Source organism: Tympanuchus pallidicinctus, unplaced genomic scaffold, assembly GCF_026119805.1.
Source record: "Tympanuchus pallidicinctus isolate F22 unplaced genomic scaffold, pur_lepc_1.0 scaffold11, whole genome shotgun sequence".
NCBI lineage: Eukaryota > Metazoa > Chordata > Aves > Galliformes > Phasianidae > Tympanuchus > Tympanuchus pallidicinctus.
Genome location: NW_026294627.1, coordinates 23,714,080 through 23,733,608, shown reverse-complemented (window position 1 = coordinate 23,733,608; position 19,529 = coordinate 23,714,080). Strand labels below are relative to the sequence as shown.

At 44.3% G+C, this 19,529-nt stretch overlaps 1 protein-coding gene across 3 annotated transcripts in view; it reads right to left on the bottom strand.

The window, feature by feature from the left end:
* DHRS12 (dehydrogenase/reductase 12) overlaps positions 1 to 9,320 on the bottom strand; it is a 30,523-nt gene extending 21,203 nt beyond the window's left edge. The window contains exons 1-3 of one of the 3 annotated variants that reach the window (XM_052670870.1): positions 9,189 to 9,320; positions 8,606 to 8,739; positions 3,589 to 3,671 (exon numbers count right to left, since the gene is read on the bottom strand). In XM_052670870.1, the coding sequence (XP_052526830.1) occupies positions 3,589 to 3,671; positions 8,606 to 8,739; positions 9,189 to 9,244 (273 nt within the window). In that variant the 5' untranslated portion in view covers positions 9,245 to 9,320. The other 2 variants (XM_052670871.1, XM_052670872.1) reach the window with 2 other exon arrangements.
* Positions 9,321 to 19,529: the final 10,209 nt, after the last annotated feature.

Sequence of the window (19,529 nt, the reverse complement as noted above, 5' to 3'; positions counted from 1 at the left end):
CCCAGCTTTCATCTCTGTCTGGCAATCTGGCACAGAAAGTCTATCTGTTTCATACACAGCAAGGTAAAACCCAGTCAACAGTCAGGTTTGCAATTTATGTGCCACAGTAACAAGGCTGTAGACCTCAGCCTTCTCTTCTTAACACTGAGTGAAACCAACCCTTTCAACCTCTTCTCCACACACATCTTAGTTCCTTTGTAACTTTGGCAGTCTGGCCTTGCTCTAGGACAAAAAGATTTCCTTGTTCCAGGAGGCTCAAACTGGATGTAGGTGTCCTGCTGTGGTCTCACAAGGGCTCAGCACTTCTCTCAACCTGCTGGCTACACTTGGTCATTCAGCCCAGGGTGCATTTGGTCCTCCTTGCCTCAGGGCATACTGCTTTCTCAGGGTCATGGCATCAACCCCAAGCCCTTTTCTGTAGACCTGTTCTCCAGTCAGTCCCAGGCCATCTATTCTGTGGGATTACTGCAACCCCGGGCAGGACTGCTCTTGATGAACTTGATGAGGTTCATTTCTGTCCATTTTCCCACCTGTTAAGCTTCTCTGAATAGCACCTTTACTCTCCAGCTCTCCACAAATTGAAGCTATCTGCAATCTGACGAAGATTATGCTTGATCTATTTGTCCAGACTGTTAGTAGAGGCATTAAACTTGCCCCAGTATTGAGCTACGAAGGGTGCAACTAATAACTGCTCATCAGATCAGCTCTGTATTGTTGACTGCTACTTTCTGAGCATAATAGCCCAAGCAGTTTTCTACCTGTCTTACTGTTCACCAGATCAAACCACATTAGCAAGTGACAAATCTCTCAAGACATCAAGTCAAGACAGCAGGCAGATGCCTCCATCCCCAACAGGAGAGAGCCTCCAGCCATTTTCACCCACCCTTCCTCCTGGTGCCAACAATGGTTCAGGCTCAGCTGGCTTCAAATCCTCCCCTGACAGAGTTTTTTCTTCCCCATCTGTTACCATGGCACTATACCTAAGCTGTAAATGAACACCTGCAGGCTGAGAACAATCCTGCCTTCTACTGGTGTTCACAAATGCCCAGTCTTCCCCATCTTAGGAATCTCCATCCATTTACTTGAAGATAGGCCCTAGCTTTCCATCCTTCACGTAAGTGGGGTTTGTGCTCTTCTGCTCTTTGCACAGACCCTGTCCACCTGTTTCCTCTCCCTAAGGCTATGCAGCTTGTTCCATGTCCAGCAGATGCTTCATCTGGCAGCCCAGCACCTTGGCCACAGCAGAGCCCAACTGATGAGGACCCCATTGTGCTCTGCCCCAGGCTCAGGAAGAAGAGCCAGTCACTCCCTGCAGCACGGCACCCACGTATCATTCCTCTGGAGCAGGGCAGAAGAGCACACCTTTAAGTACATCACTGTGCCCATGCCACTATTTTTAAGCAGAGTGTTGTGTGCCTTCTGCAACCTCTTTCCACACTAAGTGCTGCATGAATCGCCATGTCCCTTTCAGTCTACCCTTGCTTTGAAATGGGCAGGGATGTGAACACAGTAAAATAAAAGAGGAAAAGCTTGACATGAGAGCAAAGTTATAATCTTCCAACCCACTAAATCTAAAACATTTCCTCTCTCCAAAACATCTAAAGCCTTTTAGTCCTTGTTAAAGGCAATTCTCTGCTTTTGTAAATGTCTGCTCTAGCTAGTATAAGCAGAGTAGCATTTATCAGCATAGAGAAGGCACTGCAAATCCTACTCTTCTCCTGCACAGTGCTTAGTCTTGAAGACATACCACAGACAGTCTTATGACATATGCAAGGAAAGGAACTTCCAAGATAGTTATGCAGAGGATGTGTTCCCATGCAAAGAAACAAATAATCATTACAAGATCTCCTCTTTTTTCAAACTGTTCCTTTACTACTCATTACACAAGCAAAAGAGATAAGCGAAGAAGCTGGGAAAATTATAAGGCATCATTCCCAATCTATAATTCTGCTTTCTTGAAGATAAAAACACTTGTCTTCTCTTTAGCCTCTGGATTTCAGCTCCTCATTTGAAGTAGCTCAGAATTTTCTCATCATAATGCTCATTTCTAAACAAAAAACTTGACACTTCTGTAGGTTCTAAGCAGATACCTCTCTAAGAGCCTTCTACTTTTAGAGCTACTACAATTAACTACTGCAACAGAAGAGGAGATTTGGGGGCAGATGTTCAATATTACAAGTGATTTCAGAGACTGAAAAAGAATCTGTTGAAGACTGTCACACTGGCTCAGAAAAGGAACTTACAGATCTGTTCCCTATAAAAGTCCTTCATGGTAGCAAAGTCATTCTCAAGGTGAGATCTAATCTCCATGAGTAGATCTAATTAGAAAATCAGGAGACCTTCCTGGTTCCCAGGTTAAGGTGCAAATGCCTGCCAAATAATAACTCATCTCAGCATTGAACCCCAGCATGTTTTGCTGTGGTAACTGGAAACAAATCTCTGGCACGTATTACAACAGGATCTCTGTCCAGATAATCAGGAAGAGCAAGTTAGGTCTGCTTGTAACTTGTCAAGTTGCAGATAAAGTATTTTATTATCCCTCTGGATTGCTTCTGAATGGCTACTTAGAAAGAAGGATGTTCTTGTGGACTTCTTATAAAAATGACTCTTTCCAGTGCAGGGCCACTTGTACAGCTCATCTAACACTTTAACAAATACTCCTTTCCATACAAGTGCCCAGGACCCCTGGTCACACAGAAGTTCTACTGTGCACTCATGTTCTTTAATGACTAAAGAAACTGCAGGTTTGTAGTCTACCAAAACTCAGTATGCAGTAGATGTGCTGCATTTAAAGGAAGAATACTATGTGCCTTGAGTTTTGTTTCACAAATGATAGAACACAGAACATGAAGGAACCCTCAGAGGTCATGAAACTCACCCCTCTGCCCAGGCTGTCTGACTGCAGCTACAAAAGAAAGTAACACTTCTAATCACCAGTCCTTTCACAACTGTATCTTACTATAGTCAGGGGATCATGCTTCTCGAGACAGTTGGAGAGTATTTCTACAAGGACTGATCTAATTCACCTCCATTAAAGAGCGGAAGTGCCACGCTTGGGAGCTGAAACTAAAGAGCACAAATTATTCAGTAAGGTATCTCTAACCATAAGAAGTATTCACAATGTTTGACACCATTAAATACTACTACTGGAATCAAAATACTGTGCTTAAGAGCCAAGGCCCTGCTTAAAACGAAGACAGATCTTCATCCAATGTACAAAGATACTGGCTCCACTTCTCCACAAGCACACCCTCAAGAATAATTACCAAAGCAACACTGACAGCTACGGAGGTGTACTGCAGATTGATATATGCAGAAGCAAAAAGAATCTCTAACAGAAAGCAGGAGATAAGGAAAAGATACTGTAAGAAAAAGAGATTGGAAAGTCTATAAGAATAAAATTAGGACTACATACGTGAAGCAGGAAAGACATCCTTTGCAAATCAAGAGCATGTTATTCAGGTTCAGAAAGCCTCCAACTCCACAAATGTTGTCGCAAGAGTGTTGCAATGAATTAACTTTTAAAATCCTCAGCAGTGTAGTAAGGAAAAGTAGGTAGGACATCACAAAACATAACAACAAACTTACCTGATTGCCAGTTTCTGTCACTATTTCTCCTTTGGCTTCCTCAGCTCGTTCCTTATTGCGGCAAACCAGGTGAACCGTGCCACCTCGTGGATTTTAACAAGAAACATATTTGACAATTAATTACTAAATATGTCAGGGGGACATCAGCAAAGAGAAAGAGCCAGAAAGTAGCTTCCAATTTGCAGTTCTTCTTTGGGGTTAGTTTTTGATACAAATTAGAAGGAATGAGAAACCTTCTGTGACTGCTTCCCATCTGTGAGAAATCTGTAGTGTGCCAGTAGCAGTGGCCACCCTGGAATATTGTGGGGATTTCCCAGCAGACAGAGCACTCCTGGGCTGTGTACAGTCCACGGTCCCATTGCTCTGCTGTCAAGAGCTGAGCAGTAGCTTTTCATAGCTGTGGTCTGTGGAGGACCCAGACCACAATATTGATGAAGAGCTGGGAAAAAGGTGCAAATCAAAGCCACAGCACTTCACAATCCCATGTTCAGCAGCTTTAGTCCCACCTAGGGACCAGTGCTCCCAGAAGACCCAGAGCAACGGGCCCATGGGAGCTGGTGCTCAGCAGTACAGAGTGGGGCCCAGCCAGCACCCGGGCATGCAGCACATGCCCTCACCGGCTCTGACCTTGAATGTTATGGACACTGATCTCATAGACAAGGAGGTTTTGACATCCCTCATCCTGGAACTGGGGTTGGACCGGATTCAGGAGCTGCCAGAGCTGTTCTTGGGACAGAACTAGTTTGACTTCAGACTTTGCTAGCAAACAGCAACCCAGTGCCATCAGCTGTTGAGGGGCTTTGAGCTCCTCCTTGTGTCTTAGTGGTTTTGAGTTTGTTTCTAACTTCCTTCTCCACCCACCATTCTCCTCCCTTCCCCTGCCTTCCCTGTCCTGGATTCCTAACCTCCCTAAAGAGACAATCATTGGACACTGGCTTGCAATAGATTGCTGTGCTACCTAGTAAACCAGACGCCAAGAATTTAGGCACGATCTATCAAAGGACAACAGTCTATTAAAAATGTTCCAACAGAAAGCTCAGGACACAATAAGCAGATGTACAGCAAAACGTACTAGGGTCCCCAAGCAAGGCTGTGTGAATGGAGAATGCCACTGCAGTTCAAGCACTCAACTATATTCTCAACCATTAACTCAAGCTATTTTCTATCAAGTTTGCTAGGCATGCTTAGTATTAATGAAGCACCAGGGCTGTGCTAGAAAATAAAGCTAAGACATCAATCTCATGAATGTTTGTTTTGGCATGCCTTAGAAAGAAACAACACAAGTGACTTGAATACAGGGAAAACAGAATAAAAGATGATAGGTATCAGAATATTTCTCAGCAGAGGCAGATTATACGACAAGAACCATGGGCACAAACTGCAGCCTGGAAGGTTCAGGACAGGCATTAAGAAAAAAGTTGTCATGAGGAGATAGATCAGCCCAGCCCTGCCCTAAGAGGTGGTAGAATTTCAATAGAATGGAAATTAGGAGCTTTCAAGATCAAGCTAGGCAAAGCAGTGACCAAATTGATCTAGTGATGGTAAAAGTCCCGCTTCAAATGGGATGCTGGACAAGATGACCTTTAGGTACCTTCCAACCACTTTTTCTACAGAACAAATACTCAGGACAAGGGTCTTCTCCAAGGACTGGATATGTATCATGCCCTAATAGCACAGCGACATTAAAGAGAACCTTCAAAAACAGCACTGAAATATAAGCAGACATCACTGTTATTCTTACGGTTTGCATTCCTTAATCATTACAAGAAATTTGTTAATCTCAGTTACAAGAACATATTGTATTGTACTCCTTAGTTCAGTTTACTGTTAAATGTGTTTTAGGGGTTCCTAGCAGTCCAATGCTAGAAGGCTTAAGAAATGTAATCCCAAAGGAATTCTGATGAAAGCAATTAGAACCCAAATGCAAGACATCAGAACTATTCCAGGGATGGAGTAGTCACATACCCATGTGCTGCACAGCCTACTTAGGGCTCTGAATGTGCAATTGTGTCTGAGAGTTTTTCCACTGACTACAATTAGAGCAAGCATACTGGGCATGCAGCTGAAGCAGGCAACAAGCCTTGAGATTTTTTGTGCTACATATGCACTGTGCATGGGAGGGACCCTGCATAATCAGGCACTAAGCATATACAGATCAGAATGAAAGACAATTTTTGCCTCAGTGAGACTAGATTTCATGAGTGAAAGGACAGACAAGTATCAGAACACACAGTTTCCAATGCTCACTTGTCAAGCCATTCTTTCAGTGACTGTAGGCTTTGCTGCACAAAGGAGGGCTTTAATGAGAGATCTTAAGGCAGTTGAGGATGTGCAGATGTTTTAAGAGCTCTTCCCAAAGCACAAGAGACTACACAAGCACTGTACTTGTATGAAAAAAATACACAGAGGTGGTAGCTGCCCTTCAGCTGACTGGAAACATGGTATGGTCCCAAAGGTGGATTTGAGGGGCTCTGAATATGAATGTTTTCTTGCTGCCAAGAAGAGAGAGTTGTTTTGGTGCAAACCATGGGCTAGGAAAGCATTTAAGTATGTCTTGCATGGTAAAGACCTAGAATTATCTGAATTTAAACAACACATGGGACTGGGAAAAACCTGCACCAAACCTGAACTGCAGCTCACAAGATATATAGGAAAGCCCACATCTGCAGTATGCATAGTACTGGCTGTGGCTGGCATGGTATTAATTTTTTTCATAGTGGCTCATATGATGCTGTGCTTTAGATTTGTGAGTAAAACAATGCTAGTAACACACTATTTTTTATCCTTTGCTGAACAGCACTTGCACAGTGCCAAGGCCTTGTCTCTCACTTTAGCCTTTCAGTGAATAGATCTGAGACAAGAGGTTGGGTGGGGACACAGCTGGGACAGCTGACCACAGCTGAACAAAGAGATATTCCATGCACATATCATCATGCTCAGTAATAAAGAGGAAGAGAGGGGGCTTTAGGAGCTAGCCATCTCTTGCTCAGGAACTGGCTGGGCATCAGTCTACTCATGGGAGTTAGTGAGCGATTGCTTTTGCATCACTTGTTTCATTTTCTTTGTCTCTTATTTAACTTCTCCATCGTGCACTAAACTTTTTTTTATTGTATCTGGACTCACAAGTTTTCACACTTTCATTCTTCTTTTCCCCTTCCCTCACCCTACTGCTAGTGGAACAGGAAAGTGTGCAAACTGTGCGGCACTTTGCTGCCTGCCAAGGTTAGCCCACTACACCAACATGACACTGATTCAGAAAAGAGCTGAACTTAGGCTACAGAAGATGTAATCAAGACTGCCATAACTTACAAGGATATGATGTGCACGCAGATGAAGCCAATGTAGCTGGTTATTTGTTTGCTGAGTGTAATTCCTTGCTTTCTTGTTGCAACGCACTTCAAGAGATTCGACTAGAAGTGAGTCCCAGTTGCTGACATGGAGTTTCAGAGCAACACATGCAAGAATGGGATCAGGAATTTCTTCTTGACTTAAATGATTAAGTCAATTTAACTTCATATGCACAACCATGCCCTAGAAAAGTATCAGGCAAGAAGTCTGAGTCTCAAGTTATTCTTTGAGCTCAAATTTAGATGTAATGACCAAATCCTATGCGTCAGTTCAGTCTGATATGCAGGAGAGATATTGTCCCTCTGTATTCTGCACTGGTGAGGCCACACTTCAAGTACTGTGTTCAGTTTGCAGTCCCTCACTACAAGAAAGATATTGAGGCCCTGGAATGTGTCCCAAAGAAGGGTAACAAAGCTGAGAACAGTCTGGAGCACAAATCTTATGGGGAGTGGCTGAGGGAACTGGGATTGTTTAGATTGGACAAAAGGTGGCTCGGGGGAGACCTTATCACTCTCTACAACTACCTGAAGGGAGGTTGTACCAAAGCAGGGGTCAGCCTCTTCTCCCAGGTAACTAATGACAGGACAGGAGGTAATGACTTTAAGTTGCTCTAGGAGAGATTCCAGTTGGATATTAGGGAAAAAAGAGTGGTCATGCACTGGAACAAGCTGCCTATACCTGGAATCATTTGAGAAAAGCATAGATGAAGCATTGGGCGTCATGGTTTAGTGAGTATGATGGTGATGGGTTGACAGGTGGACTTGATCATTTTAGTGATCTTTTTTAACCTAAATAACTCTAAGCAACATCTGGTGGGCAGCTCCATTTGTAAGCAGAAGAGTCACCAGGCAAAGCAATAAATTTATGATGCCTAATGACTGTAGCAGGAACCTGAGATCAATCATAAACTGGTATTGAGGGGGATCTTCAAGTCAAAGGCTCTTCGATGCTAATAATTTTGAATTAGTTTAATTTAATCAAATCTCCACTCTCCTTCACAAGATAGTTGCTAGAGCCTAAGCAGGCAAAGAGAACCACAAACTCCTTTTTATTCTACAGGCCAAAGTGCCTGGAACTCTTGCACAAGGGGAGTTATTTTATTAGCCCTAAACAGGATTAGTTTTATCCTTAAAGAGTAGCTAATTCCAGTTCATGTCACCTCCTTGCTTACACAGAACAATGTATTTAAAAAAAAAAGAAAAGAAAAAGGCTGGCTAAAGGGTGCCAATTCCAGGCTGTTATCGTCACGATCAAGTACACCACTTTGGTCCTTCTGTACTCTCCCATCTCTAGCTTTGCAAAGCCACCTGTTTTCTTCCATCACATGCTATATGTTTAAGTTCCTCACCCTGTTCACGTTCCACCAAGGTGATACTTGTACTGAACCAGCCTTTGTAGACCACACTCTGTCAGTAACACCTTTAAATGACATTGTAGCACAGGTGGACAATACTGCTAAACACACACGTGAGAAACATTGGACATTTTCTCTATTTACATTTTTGTTGCACTATTTCAGTTTTCACACCGCTGACCACGCTTAATCCTTCAACCCAAACCAAGAGCTCTGTCCCCTCGCTCCAGAGAGCCGCATGTTCCTTATTTGTGCTGGAAGCCAGATTTGCTTCCCCTCCTGTCTCCTGCAGCCCGGGGTGGCTCCCCAGCTCACCTCTCCGTGCTATCTCCCTGGCTGCAGCCTTGCCAATGCCGCTGTTGGACCCAGTGATCAGAAAGGATCTACCAGCCACGTCCACCTCCAGATCTGCTGGGTCGAAGTGCTTGGAGGCAGATTCGTAACCGCTCCTAGATAAATCAGAGAAACTAGAATACAGCAATTCCAAAACAAAACCAAAAAACACAGGGAGGGTTGAAAAGGGCTTTCCCTCCACAGCTCAACGCTCCTCTCTCACAGAGCTGCCTGGTCGCAGTGCCACTGTGGAGCAAGTTCTGCGGCAACGACTCCAAACGTCCTGTGTGGGAGCCGAAGGGGCTCGGACTGCTCGGCTCGGGCTCACGTGCGATCTTCCTGCACTGAGCTCAGGGTAAGGCTGGCTGTCAAAAGACACGTAAGGGGCTGAAAATCGCCCTCTTTGGGGGACAGACTTCGATTAACAGGGAAAATAAAGGCGCAAAGCCTTGAGCTAGCGAACACCCACATACATACACACGCACCCCAAGCACTGCCCCCGCCTCGCCGCAGCGCCGCACTCGCCCCGCGGCACAGCCCGCTCTCGGGGCGGCGGCCCCGGTACCTCGTGTACTCCCGCAGCCCCTTCACGAACCACACGACGTTGCGGTACCACGACATGGCGCTACCGCCACCACCGTGACTCGGTCCCGCCTCTGCCTTACGTAAAGGTGCCCGGTCCAGCCCTGCCCGCCGTTGGGTGAGAGCCCGGGGCAGCCCCGCCCGGTCCGGCGCCATTACGGGTCGGGCAGAGGCGTGTGAGTGAGGATGTTGTGTGTGATGGTGTTCACTTCAGCGGTCTGATTTTTATTATTATTATTATTATTATTATTATTATTATTATTATTATTATTATTATTATTATTTTTAATTAACTAGCTCCCTCCACCTTTCTTCATAGGAGAGGTGCTACAGCCCTTTGATCAAGGCTCTCCTCTGGAACCACTCCAACAGCTCCCCATGTTTCCTGACGCAGTACCGCGGATGGGGCCTCACGAGGGCAGAGCAGAGGGGGACAAGCACCTCCCTGTCCCTGCTGGCCACTCCTCTTCTGATGGAGCGCAGGACGCCATTGGCCTTCCAGGCTGCAAGCACACTGCTGGCTCATGTTAAATTTGTCATCAACCAAAACCCCTAAGACCTTCTCAGCAGGGCTACCATGAAGTTCTTCTCCCAGTCTCTATATGTATTTGGGATTTCCCTGACCCAAATGCAACACCTTGCTTTCTTGAACCTCATTAGTCTCACACAGGCCCACTTTTAAGCCTGTCTGGGTCCCTCTGGATGGCACCTCTTCCTTCTGTCATTATCAGCCACATTATCAGCCACATTATAAGCTTGGTGTCATCAGTAAACTTGCTGAGGCACACTCAATCCCATCATTTCTGTCACTGATACAGATATCAAAGAGTACCAGTCCCAAGACTGACCCCTGGGGCGCAGTTCAGCCTCCACCTGGACACTGAGCTATTGAAACAATCCCTGGCTGCGATCTGCCAACCAATTCCATATCCACTGAAGTGTCCACCCTTCAAACCCATCTCTCTCCAATTTAGAGAACATCATCAACTTTTAGGAACATAAATAGCCTTATTGCACCACACCAAATAGTATTTCAGGTAGCAAATGAACCTGTGAAATTCTTTGCTCCTACTAATGGGGTAATACATACCAGTAAGAAAGAGTATGCAAGTAGCAATTACAGTAGGAGGAGTGAAGTTTAAAATGTGTTTTCAGTTCCTCTGGAATGTGTGTTAAAGCTGCTAAGCTCCAGAGAATCATCTGGAGTTGCACATCTGGACAATCTATGCTAGCTGTAAGGAAATTGTCATTGTAGGCATAATTATGTTCTTAAGCATGTTAAAGGACTAGGCACTTAAAAACATCAGTGTGCAAGTTAGATTAATTCATGCTTTTTATGTGCCTTTCAAGGCCACAGGCACACAACCTGTTCTAGGAATCCAATCTGTTTTCAGCAGCTTCAGTTGGCTGGTTTCAACAGCAGAGACAGAAGAAATTGAAATATTTTGTCTCTTCTAACCCCATTTTGTAGCCTGGTACTTCTTTTTCTAGATCCCTTCATATTGGTGAAGGGCTTGTACACAAGTCCTCAGCTCTCAACTCAAGTTTCTCAGCTCTCGCACAAAATGTTCTTCCCACCATGAAGTTAAAACTTCAGGACTCAGCACTGTGCTTATGCTAACTATTGTATGTGAAATAACATTTTTCAGAGGGTAGAAAGACACATTTTCACAGGGATATCTTCTTCCCTACAGAGACCATCTAGATAAATATCATACCTTTGCACCAAATCTGAAAATGCTTGTTCTTATTAAAACAGATGGAAGAATTTATTTTAAACCAGTCAGTTTAAAACAATTTTATTTGTTTGTTCTTGGAAATGTCTAGGATGTTTTGACTGAAGTCTTCCTAAACAATTCACCCTGATTCTGGTGCTCAAAATGGATTCTTCTGACCCAAAAAGTAACAGCTTGGCAGTGGTGTAATTGGCAACATTATTTCTGTAATGGAAAGTGAATGGCTGCCTGAACTACAGATACATATAGAGGTCACCCTGAAGGTAATGCCTCCTGTTTATTTCCATGGAAACCGCAACAGATGCAAAGAGCACAACAACACTGTTTGATAGAGCCAATTCTCAGCTACAAAACACAATTTTTCAACATAATCACCACCAATTAGCTGTACATTTTTGCTAGTGATGAACAAGAGACTGCATGCCATCCTTATGAAAATCTGCACCAGCAGAGGTCACCCACTGTTTCACAGCTGCTTTGATGGCATCATTGCTAGGAAAATGGTGCCCAAGCAGTCCATCCTTCATCAGACCGAACAAAGAAAGTTAGAAGGTGCTAAATCTGGACTATACAGTGGATATGTTATGACAGTCTAACCTAGACTGGCAGCCTGTGGCCTTCAGACTGATATAAGGCATGGCATTATTGTGTTACAAGAGAAAGATTTTCTTCTTCTCTGGCCTGATTCTGGAAGTTCAAGCCTTCAGCTCTGTCAGCTTTGTGATGTAATGGTCAGAGTTGATGGTTTGTCTGGGTTCTAAGAAATCCAGCAGGATCACCCCTTCCCTAGCCCAAAAGACAGTGCACATCACTTTACCTGCTGAGGACTGCTTCTCAAACTTTTTCTTCAATGTGGAATTCACATTCACCAGTCCATGGGCTGCTGTTGTTACTCTGGCTCGTAGTGGTGACATCACATCTCATCACCAGTAATGATGCATTCCAGGAAACTGTCCCCTTCAGTCTTGTATTGGTTCAGTAGGTCCTGACAAACTTGCATATGGGGTTCTTTCTGTTCCTGTACAAGCATCTGTGGGACATACCTGGTGCAAACTTTGTGATATTCCAACATTGCCACCACCATTTCCAACACCTTGAAGCTAATTCATAATCTTGCCTCCACTGCCGTTTGTCACAAAGCAATAGTAATGGGATATTGGCAAGAAGTTTCAAACTCTACTGCCATACCGGCAACATTGGCTCTGATGCCATGGACCATAGTCAATAGGAGGCATTACTTTTGGAGCAGTCTCCATCCCATGTAAATGTAAATATATAATACTGAGCTGTATGGAAACAGTTTTGTGATCATCACCTACAACCTGCAGCTAGCAACCAGAACTGCACAGCAACTGCTAAAATGATGTTAGACAATCATATTCACTGTGATCTGAGCAGACGTCAGGTTTGTGCAAATCCTGCATGCTGTCTGACATAACATTCCTTCTTCTTCATTTGAATCCCTTGCCCTGATAGCCCTCCAGCTTCTGCTTTTTCCTTACAGACTGTCTGGTTTCTCTCCATAAATGCTGGTTCTGGGAAAACACACAGCAGAGCAGAAACAGAGTTATGTGAGCATGCCTGCTGTTACAAACATCCAGTGTTGCCCCAGATATTTATGCTAGTTAGAATGTCTCACCTTGGGTGTTGTAACCCTCGGTGCTTCTCAATATGCTGTCCTAGGATAGTAATGTTCCACGGTTGCTTACCCTGCAGAATTAGCTGCATTCTTTACAGGAAACATGATTTCAGTTTGAAAAATGTTAGCAAATCCCAAACAAAACAAAATTCCTGTGGAAGTTCCTGTGAGTGCACTAATCCGGGTTGTGCTTTATTCCCTTGTCACTCCTCTTTTTACCCTGCATATTTGTTAAGTGCATACAGCTTAACATAAAGCAAAAATGGATGATGGTTCTGATATGTTTTGTTCGTAGTTTTGTCTACGTTCTCAAAGATAAGGGGGACATGTCTGCAATCTGCAGGCGTCTCTAAAAGTAAGTGGAAGATGGAAGATTGACAAGATTGTGCCTCCCTTCAGGCTAAACCATTTGAACTGGAATCATCTGGGTGTTGTGTGGTCCAACATGGAGGGACTAACCAGTGTGAGTATGCATGGCAGAAGCTTCCCACTAGTCAAACACAAAATATAATAACATAGGCAGACAGTGGGAGAGCTTACAGCATTTTAAGGGTTAGGCAGAAATGGAAAATGAGAGCGTATTACTTCTGTTTGTTGACATTAGGGCCTCAGAGAATGAATGTTTGTTAGGAAGGAGTTTGAACGTAGAGCTGGGAACTTATATCACATTTGTACACACTCAATTTTACCTAAGGATATTAAATAAATACAATAGCACCAATACTGTGATCACAGAATCATAGAGTTACAGAATTATAAAATGGCTTGGGTTGAGGGACCTCAAGGATCATCAATTTCCAATCCCTCTGCCAGAGGCAGGGTTGCCAATTTCTAGACCAGGCAGTAGATCAGATTGCCCACGGCCCCATTCAGCCTGGCCTTGAACACCTCCAGGGACAGGGCATCCTCAGCTTCCCTGGGCAACCTTTACCAGGGCCTCTCTGCCCTTCCTGTGAAAAACTTCCCCCAACATCTAATCTAAATCCAGCCCTCTGAATGGTCAAAGGGTTCTCCAGACCTTTGACCACTTTCATGACCCTCCTCTGGACTTTCTCCAAAAGCTCCACATCTTTTCTGTGTTGGAGGTCCCAGATTTGGATGCAGTACTCCAGATGGGGCCTCACAAGGGCAGAGTAGAGGGGAGCAATCACTTCCCTCATCCTGCTGGCCATCCTTTTTCTAATGGAATCCAGGACACCATTGGCCTTTCAGGCTGCAAGCGTGCACTGCTGGATCATGTTAAGTTTTTCATCAACCAACCCCTAAGACCTTCTCATCAGGGCTACTCTCAATGAGTTCTTTCCCAGTTTGTATACACTACATCAACCCAAGTGCAAAACCTTTCACTTGGCTTTGTTGAATGTCATCAGGTTAGCCACACCCTTCTATCAAATACAGTTTCCAGGAGTTTCTCTAAGTGTTGCTGTTATTTCATTTCTCCTCTTGTGATGTTTTGCCTTTGTGTTGTTCCAGAGGCAGGAGAGATGGAATGAGTGCTGCCTACTAACCCAGCCATCTCAGTGACGAGGCATTAGAGATTGTGTGCAGGAGAATGATAAGACTGTATTGCCAGGAGCTGGCTGATGCTACTGAAGTACTGAAGTACTGGCAGTGCTCTCACAGGCAAAAAATCCTCCTATGTCAAGGGTTTTTTTTTTGGCTGTGTGTTCCCTTTTGTACTGAATTCTAGGTTGATGCTCCTTGTTAGCAGATTTAGAATCCATTCTGGCATTTGGAAAATTTGGGAAGCTGCAGCTTTTGGTTTCTTTCTTGCAGCTAGTTTAGCAAGCATTAAACCAAAGCAAGAGACTATTCTGAATAAGAGGGATTTTTTGAACCAGGAATTCTCATGGATTGTCAGCGAACATCTGGGGTAGTGACAGCCAGGAGCTGTTATTTGCATCGACTGACAGCTGCACTGGAAGGGGCAGGATCAAGAGAGGCACAAGGCTGTTGAGCTCCTTACATTCCCCTCATTCGACTACTGAACAAGATGACTTCACCTTGCTCACTCCTTATATAACATGCTCAAATTTACTGTTTCACTTGAGGACAGCAGCACTTCAGGTATATCTATGCTGTCAAATAACTCATAGCTTATTCTCAGGGCTAGATCCTCTTACTGCTCATACTACACGGATATTTGATGATGCACAGGCTTTCTTTAGTTATTAAACAGCTATGTCTGTCCAAAACAAGCTCAAGTATGGTCTGGGGGATACTTTCCTTGAAGAATAATTCATTCTCAAGCACTATGAGTGAGATTGCACCCGGGCTGACTGCACAGCATGGCCTGGCACTGGTAATCCTATATTCAGGTGCCTGCATCTTGCAGTGTAGAAGCAGCCTCTGAGTTTGTTAGCAGACCATTCACGAGTGCAGAAAATTCTCAAAGCAAATAAAATATCTGAATTGTTGTGATTGTGATCCCCACAGCGTTAGGATTTCTTGAATAAAGACCTCATTGTTTTCATAAAACGCAAGGGCTGGTGAAAATGCACCTCTGGCCACACAGCTGGGCTGACATGAAAAGAATCCTTGGATTTGATCCATCCTTGTATCTGTGAAAGAGCAAGGAGTTTTAAACAAGGTTTTAATTACCTCAAAACACAAAAGAAAAGTTGAGGGTACTGATTGCTCTGCAGGGCTCTGCATTTCAGCACGCTTCATGTTTTCTTCCCAAGGGACAGGTAGAGTACTCAAGAGCTGAAAAGCAATTATGTTATACAAGATGTTTAAGAGCAGCTTCAAGGCCATCCTGCCAGTCTCTTCTACTATCTTTGTCTTAAGCACAACTGGCTCCTTTCCTTGCTTCCTACAGAAGATCCAGAAGGCTTTTGTGCATTCTTTCACCACAGTTGCCAAATTTCTAATTAAGTTGTTGTGCCTGGCCCCATTAAGTCAATCAGAACATGGTCACTGATTGCAGTGGGAACAGGAGCAGGTTTTAACGGCCAAAGTTTCAGAAGAGCTCAACATCTGTAGTTAGAAACAGGTTTTCAAAGGAAGTGGCAACTGTGTGCAAGTCACCATCTTTAGAGACATGCGTTTGCCGAGAGCATTTGCCGTGATGTCCTCGTGGACACTCAAGAGCACTTGAGAAGTTAAAGCACCCTCTAAGTGTAGCAGCAATTAAGAGCTGTCAGCAGCTCTCAGACAGAGACAGCGCACTTCTTTCTGCCTGGCTGGAGCAGAGGGCCTGTGAGTGATTGAAGAGGAGCATCCAGGCCTGGAGATCCCAGCATCATATCTGACGTGTTGATGTGATTAGAAGAGTGCGAGTAGAAAAGTTACTCATCGGGAGTGCAGCGAAGGGTCAAAGTTCTGGCTGTTCTGAGGAGCAGCAGGGTATTCTCTTTCTTTGTGCACTTTTATACCCAAGTAATTGATAAGTTTGCCAGCTCCTGTCTTCAGCAAGGTTATTTGCAATGAAATCAGGCCTTCTCTAGGCCAATTAGCCTGTTGTGCTCAAGAAGCAGCTGTACCAGTATGTCATAATTTCTCCACTGTTTGCACCCTGCAAACTGAGCTCAGTGCTGCACCCTGAGTACTCAGCTCAGTACTGAAAAGTAACTTTTTTTCCCCCAAAGGACTAAGAATCAAGTCCACAGGATATGCAGGTACCTATCTGATGTGGAAGTCTGGAGGATCTCCTTGTAGAAAAACCTTTTGCACACATTGGCCCTCAGGAGATACTTTGCATCTCAGGACACCTGTCAGATTTGAACTGTTAGATCGCAGCCTGGGAAAAATATCATAGATTTCTGCCTTGCTTTAGCATTAATGGTCATACGGAAGAGTCATTATGGCTTAGATTCAAATCTGTGGGTGAAATCAGACTCTGATATAACAATTCATCTCAGTGAAATTGCAGTAGAGATGATTATAATTAGCATGTCTAATAAAGTACTTTAGTTTGTAACCTCAAATCATGTATGCTTATTCACTCATGTTGGTCAGTGCCTTCCTCCTTGTATTTTTATTCAAATTAGACATTTGATAGAAATTCAGTGTTAAAAACATTTCTCAGAACTTCATACAGTTTTCTGAAAAATCTGTTCTTGCAACATAATGCTGATCTTTTCAACAGTTTTCTTGTACTTTATTTTCCTGTACTGTGCAAGGTAAGATTACATTTGTCAGCCTTTTTCATTTTCCCCCTATGTATGCTTTCTAAAAATATTTTATCTCTCTCCTTATGTCTGACATCTGTGGGGCCTTCATGTTACTCCTGTAGTGAACAGGAACCCTAAGAAACCTAAGGCAAGAAGCAACAATCTCAGATGACATTCCTGATGTAACAGTCCTGTCTGTGTTATCTGCAGAACATGCATGGGTCTTTGTTGTGTCCCTATCAGCTAGAACTTGGGGAAGATTAATAACTAGAATCAGTTACAAGATTCAAGGTATCTTACAGATACAGATATCTACAGATCTGTTAAAATGTTATAGGATGTATAGAAATTGTTGTGGGTTTAAGATGCATAGTCCTTTGCCTGCATTTAGATTCATTTGCACTCGCCATTCACCTTTTCATAGAATTACAGAATCATGGAAAGTCCTGGGTTGAAAAGGACCACAATGCTCATCCAGTTTCAACCCCCTGCTATGTGCAGGGTCGCCAACCAGCAGACCAGGCTGCCCAGAGCAACGTCCAGCCTGGTCTTGAATGCCTCCAGGGATGGGGAATTCTCAACCTCTCTGGACAACCTGTTCCAGTGCATCACCACCCTCTGGGTGAAAAATTTCCTCCTAATATCTAACCTAAACCTCTCCTGTCGTAGTTTAAAATTATTCCCCTTTGTCCTATCGCTATCCATCCATGTAAACAGTCATTCCCCTTCCTGTTTATATGCTCGCTTCAAGTACTGGAAGGCCACAATGAGGTCTCCCCAGAGCCTTCTCTTTTCAAGCCCAGTTCCCTCAACCTTTCTTCACAGGAGAGGTGCTCCAGCCCTCTGATCACCTTAGTGTCCCTCCTCTGGACCCATTCCCAGAACTCTGAGTCTTTCCTGTACTGGGGGCCCCAGGCCTGGAAACAGTTCTGCAGATGGGGCCTCACAAGAGCAGAGTAGAGGGGGACAAGCACCTTCCTCTACCTGCTGGCCACCTTTCTCCTGATGGAACCCATGACACCATTGGCCTTCTGGGCTGCAAGCACACACTGCTGGCTCCTGTTAAGTTTTTCATCAGCCAAGACCCTTAAGTCCTTCTCAGCAGGGCTACTCTCAAGGAGTTCTTCTCCCAGTCTGTATAAAAACCTGGGATTGCCCCAGCCCAAGTGTAGCACCCTGCACTTGGCCTTGTAGAACCTCATTAAGGTCTGATGGGCCCAATTTTCCAGCCTGTCCAGGTCCCTCTGGATGGCTTCCCTTCCTTCCAGTGTATCTACTGCACCGCTCAGCTTGGTGTCATCTGCAAACTTGCTGAGGGTGCACTTGATGCCATCATCTGTGTCATTGATGAAGATGTTGAAGAATATCCATTCCAAGACCAACCCACTATGGGATACCACTTGTGACCAGCCTCTACTCAGATGTAGAACCACTAATCCCAACCCTTCGGCTGCGACCAGCCAACCAGTTCTTAATCCACTGTACAGTCCATCTTTCAAACCCATACCTTTTTATTTTAGAGAGAAGGAATCATGTCAAAGGCTTTGTAGAAGTCCAGGTAGATGACATCTATCTCCCTTCTCCTGTCCACTGATGCTGTCACTTCATCATACCAGATTGGTCAGGCACCATCTGCCCTTGGTGAAGCTGTGCTGGTTGTCTCGGATCATCTCTTCATCTCATGTATGCCTTAACATGGTAACCAGGAGAATCCCAGGCACAGAGGTGAGGTTCGCTAGCCCGTGGTTCCCTGGGTCTTCCTTTCTCCCTTTCTTGGGAGTAGGGAGTAATGTTTTCCAGTCACCAGGGATTTTACCTGACAGCCATGATTTTTCAGATATGATGGAGAGCGGCTCGGCAACCACATCAGCCATCTTTCTCAGAACCCCGCGATGCATGCCATCCTGCCCCATGGATTTACATACGGTTTCATGAGGAAGTCTAGTGGGGTGGAATCCACTCCTCTCACCCACGCCTAGAGGTTCAGGATCCTGGCAGACACAGGCAGCCTGGCCACCTGTGGAGACTGAGGCAAAGCAGCTCATTGAGTACCTCAGCTTTTTCCTATGTCTGACGAAGCCAGTTCTCCATCCTCATTTATCAGAGGGGGAACACTCTCCTTGGCTGTGTGCCTGCCTATGTACCTGTAGAATCCCTTCTTATTATTTTTCACATCTCTCACCAAATTCAGCTCTCTGTCTGTGCCTTGGCTTTCCTAATCTTATTTCTACACAACGTCCCTATATTCTTCCCAGGCACCCTGCTTCCACGTCCTGTACATTTCTCTCTTTTCCCTCAGTTTAAGCTGCAGGTCCTTGCTCAGCCAACTCTGAAACATGTAAAACAGCTCTTGAACTAACCAAGAATAACTTCTACTTTTTTTTTATTATTTTCTGCACAGTCACCTTGTACTGTTAAAGTGTGATGTCTTGGGGCCTCATAAAGTCTGAACCAATTGCCTTGTGAGAGCAATCTCCTATTTTTATTCCTGAACAGTATGAATTCCTGTTTCTACTCCAGCAATGAGGTCTGTGACATGCCTGATGTCCTTCTTTCCTACTTCTGTGGGTCAGCAGGTAGCCCTCCAGAGCTACCTATGTTGAAATGAAAGAATGAGACATTTACTTATCTGTCTGCAGCTTTTAAAACAGCTCTGGGAAGCTGTTCCTCAAAGCTTTGGAATATGATGTCTATTGCCAAAGAAGGTGGAGTGGAGGGAGGAGAAATACACTGTGGGCAATAAAATGTAATAAATGTAATGTATTGCATGTCTACTGCCATTGCATTTATGATATGTATATGTCTGTATTCTTCTTTGTGCAAGCAGAAATATC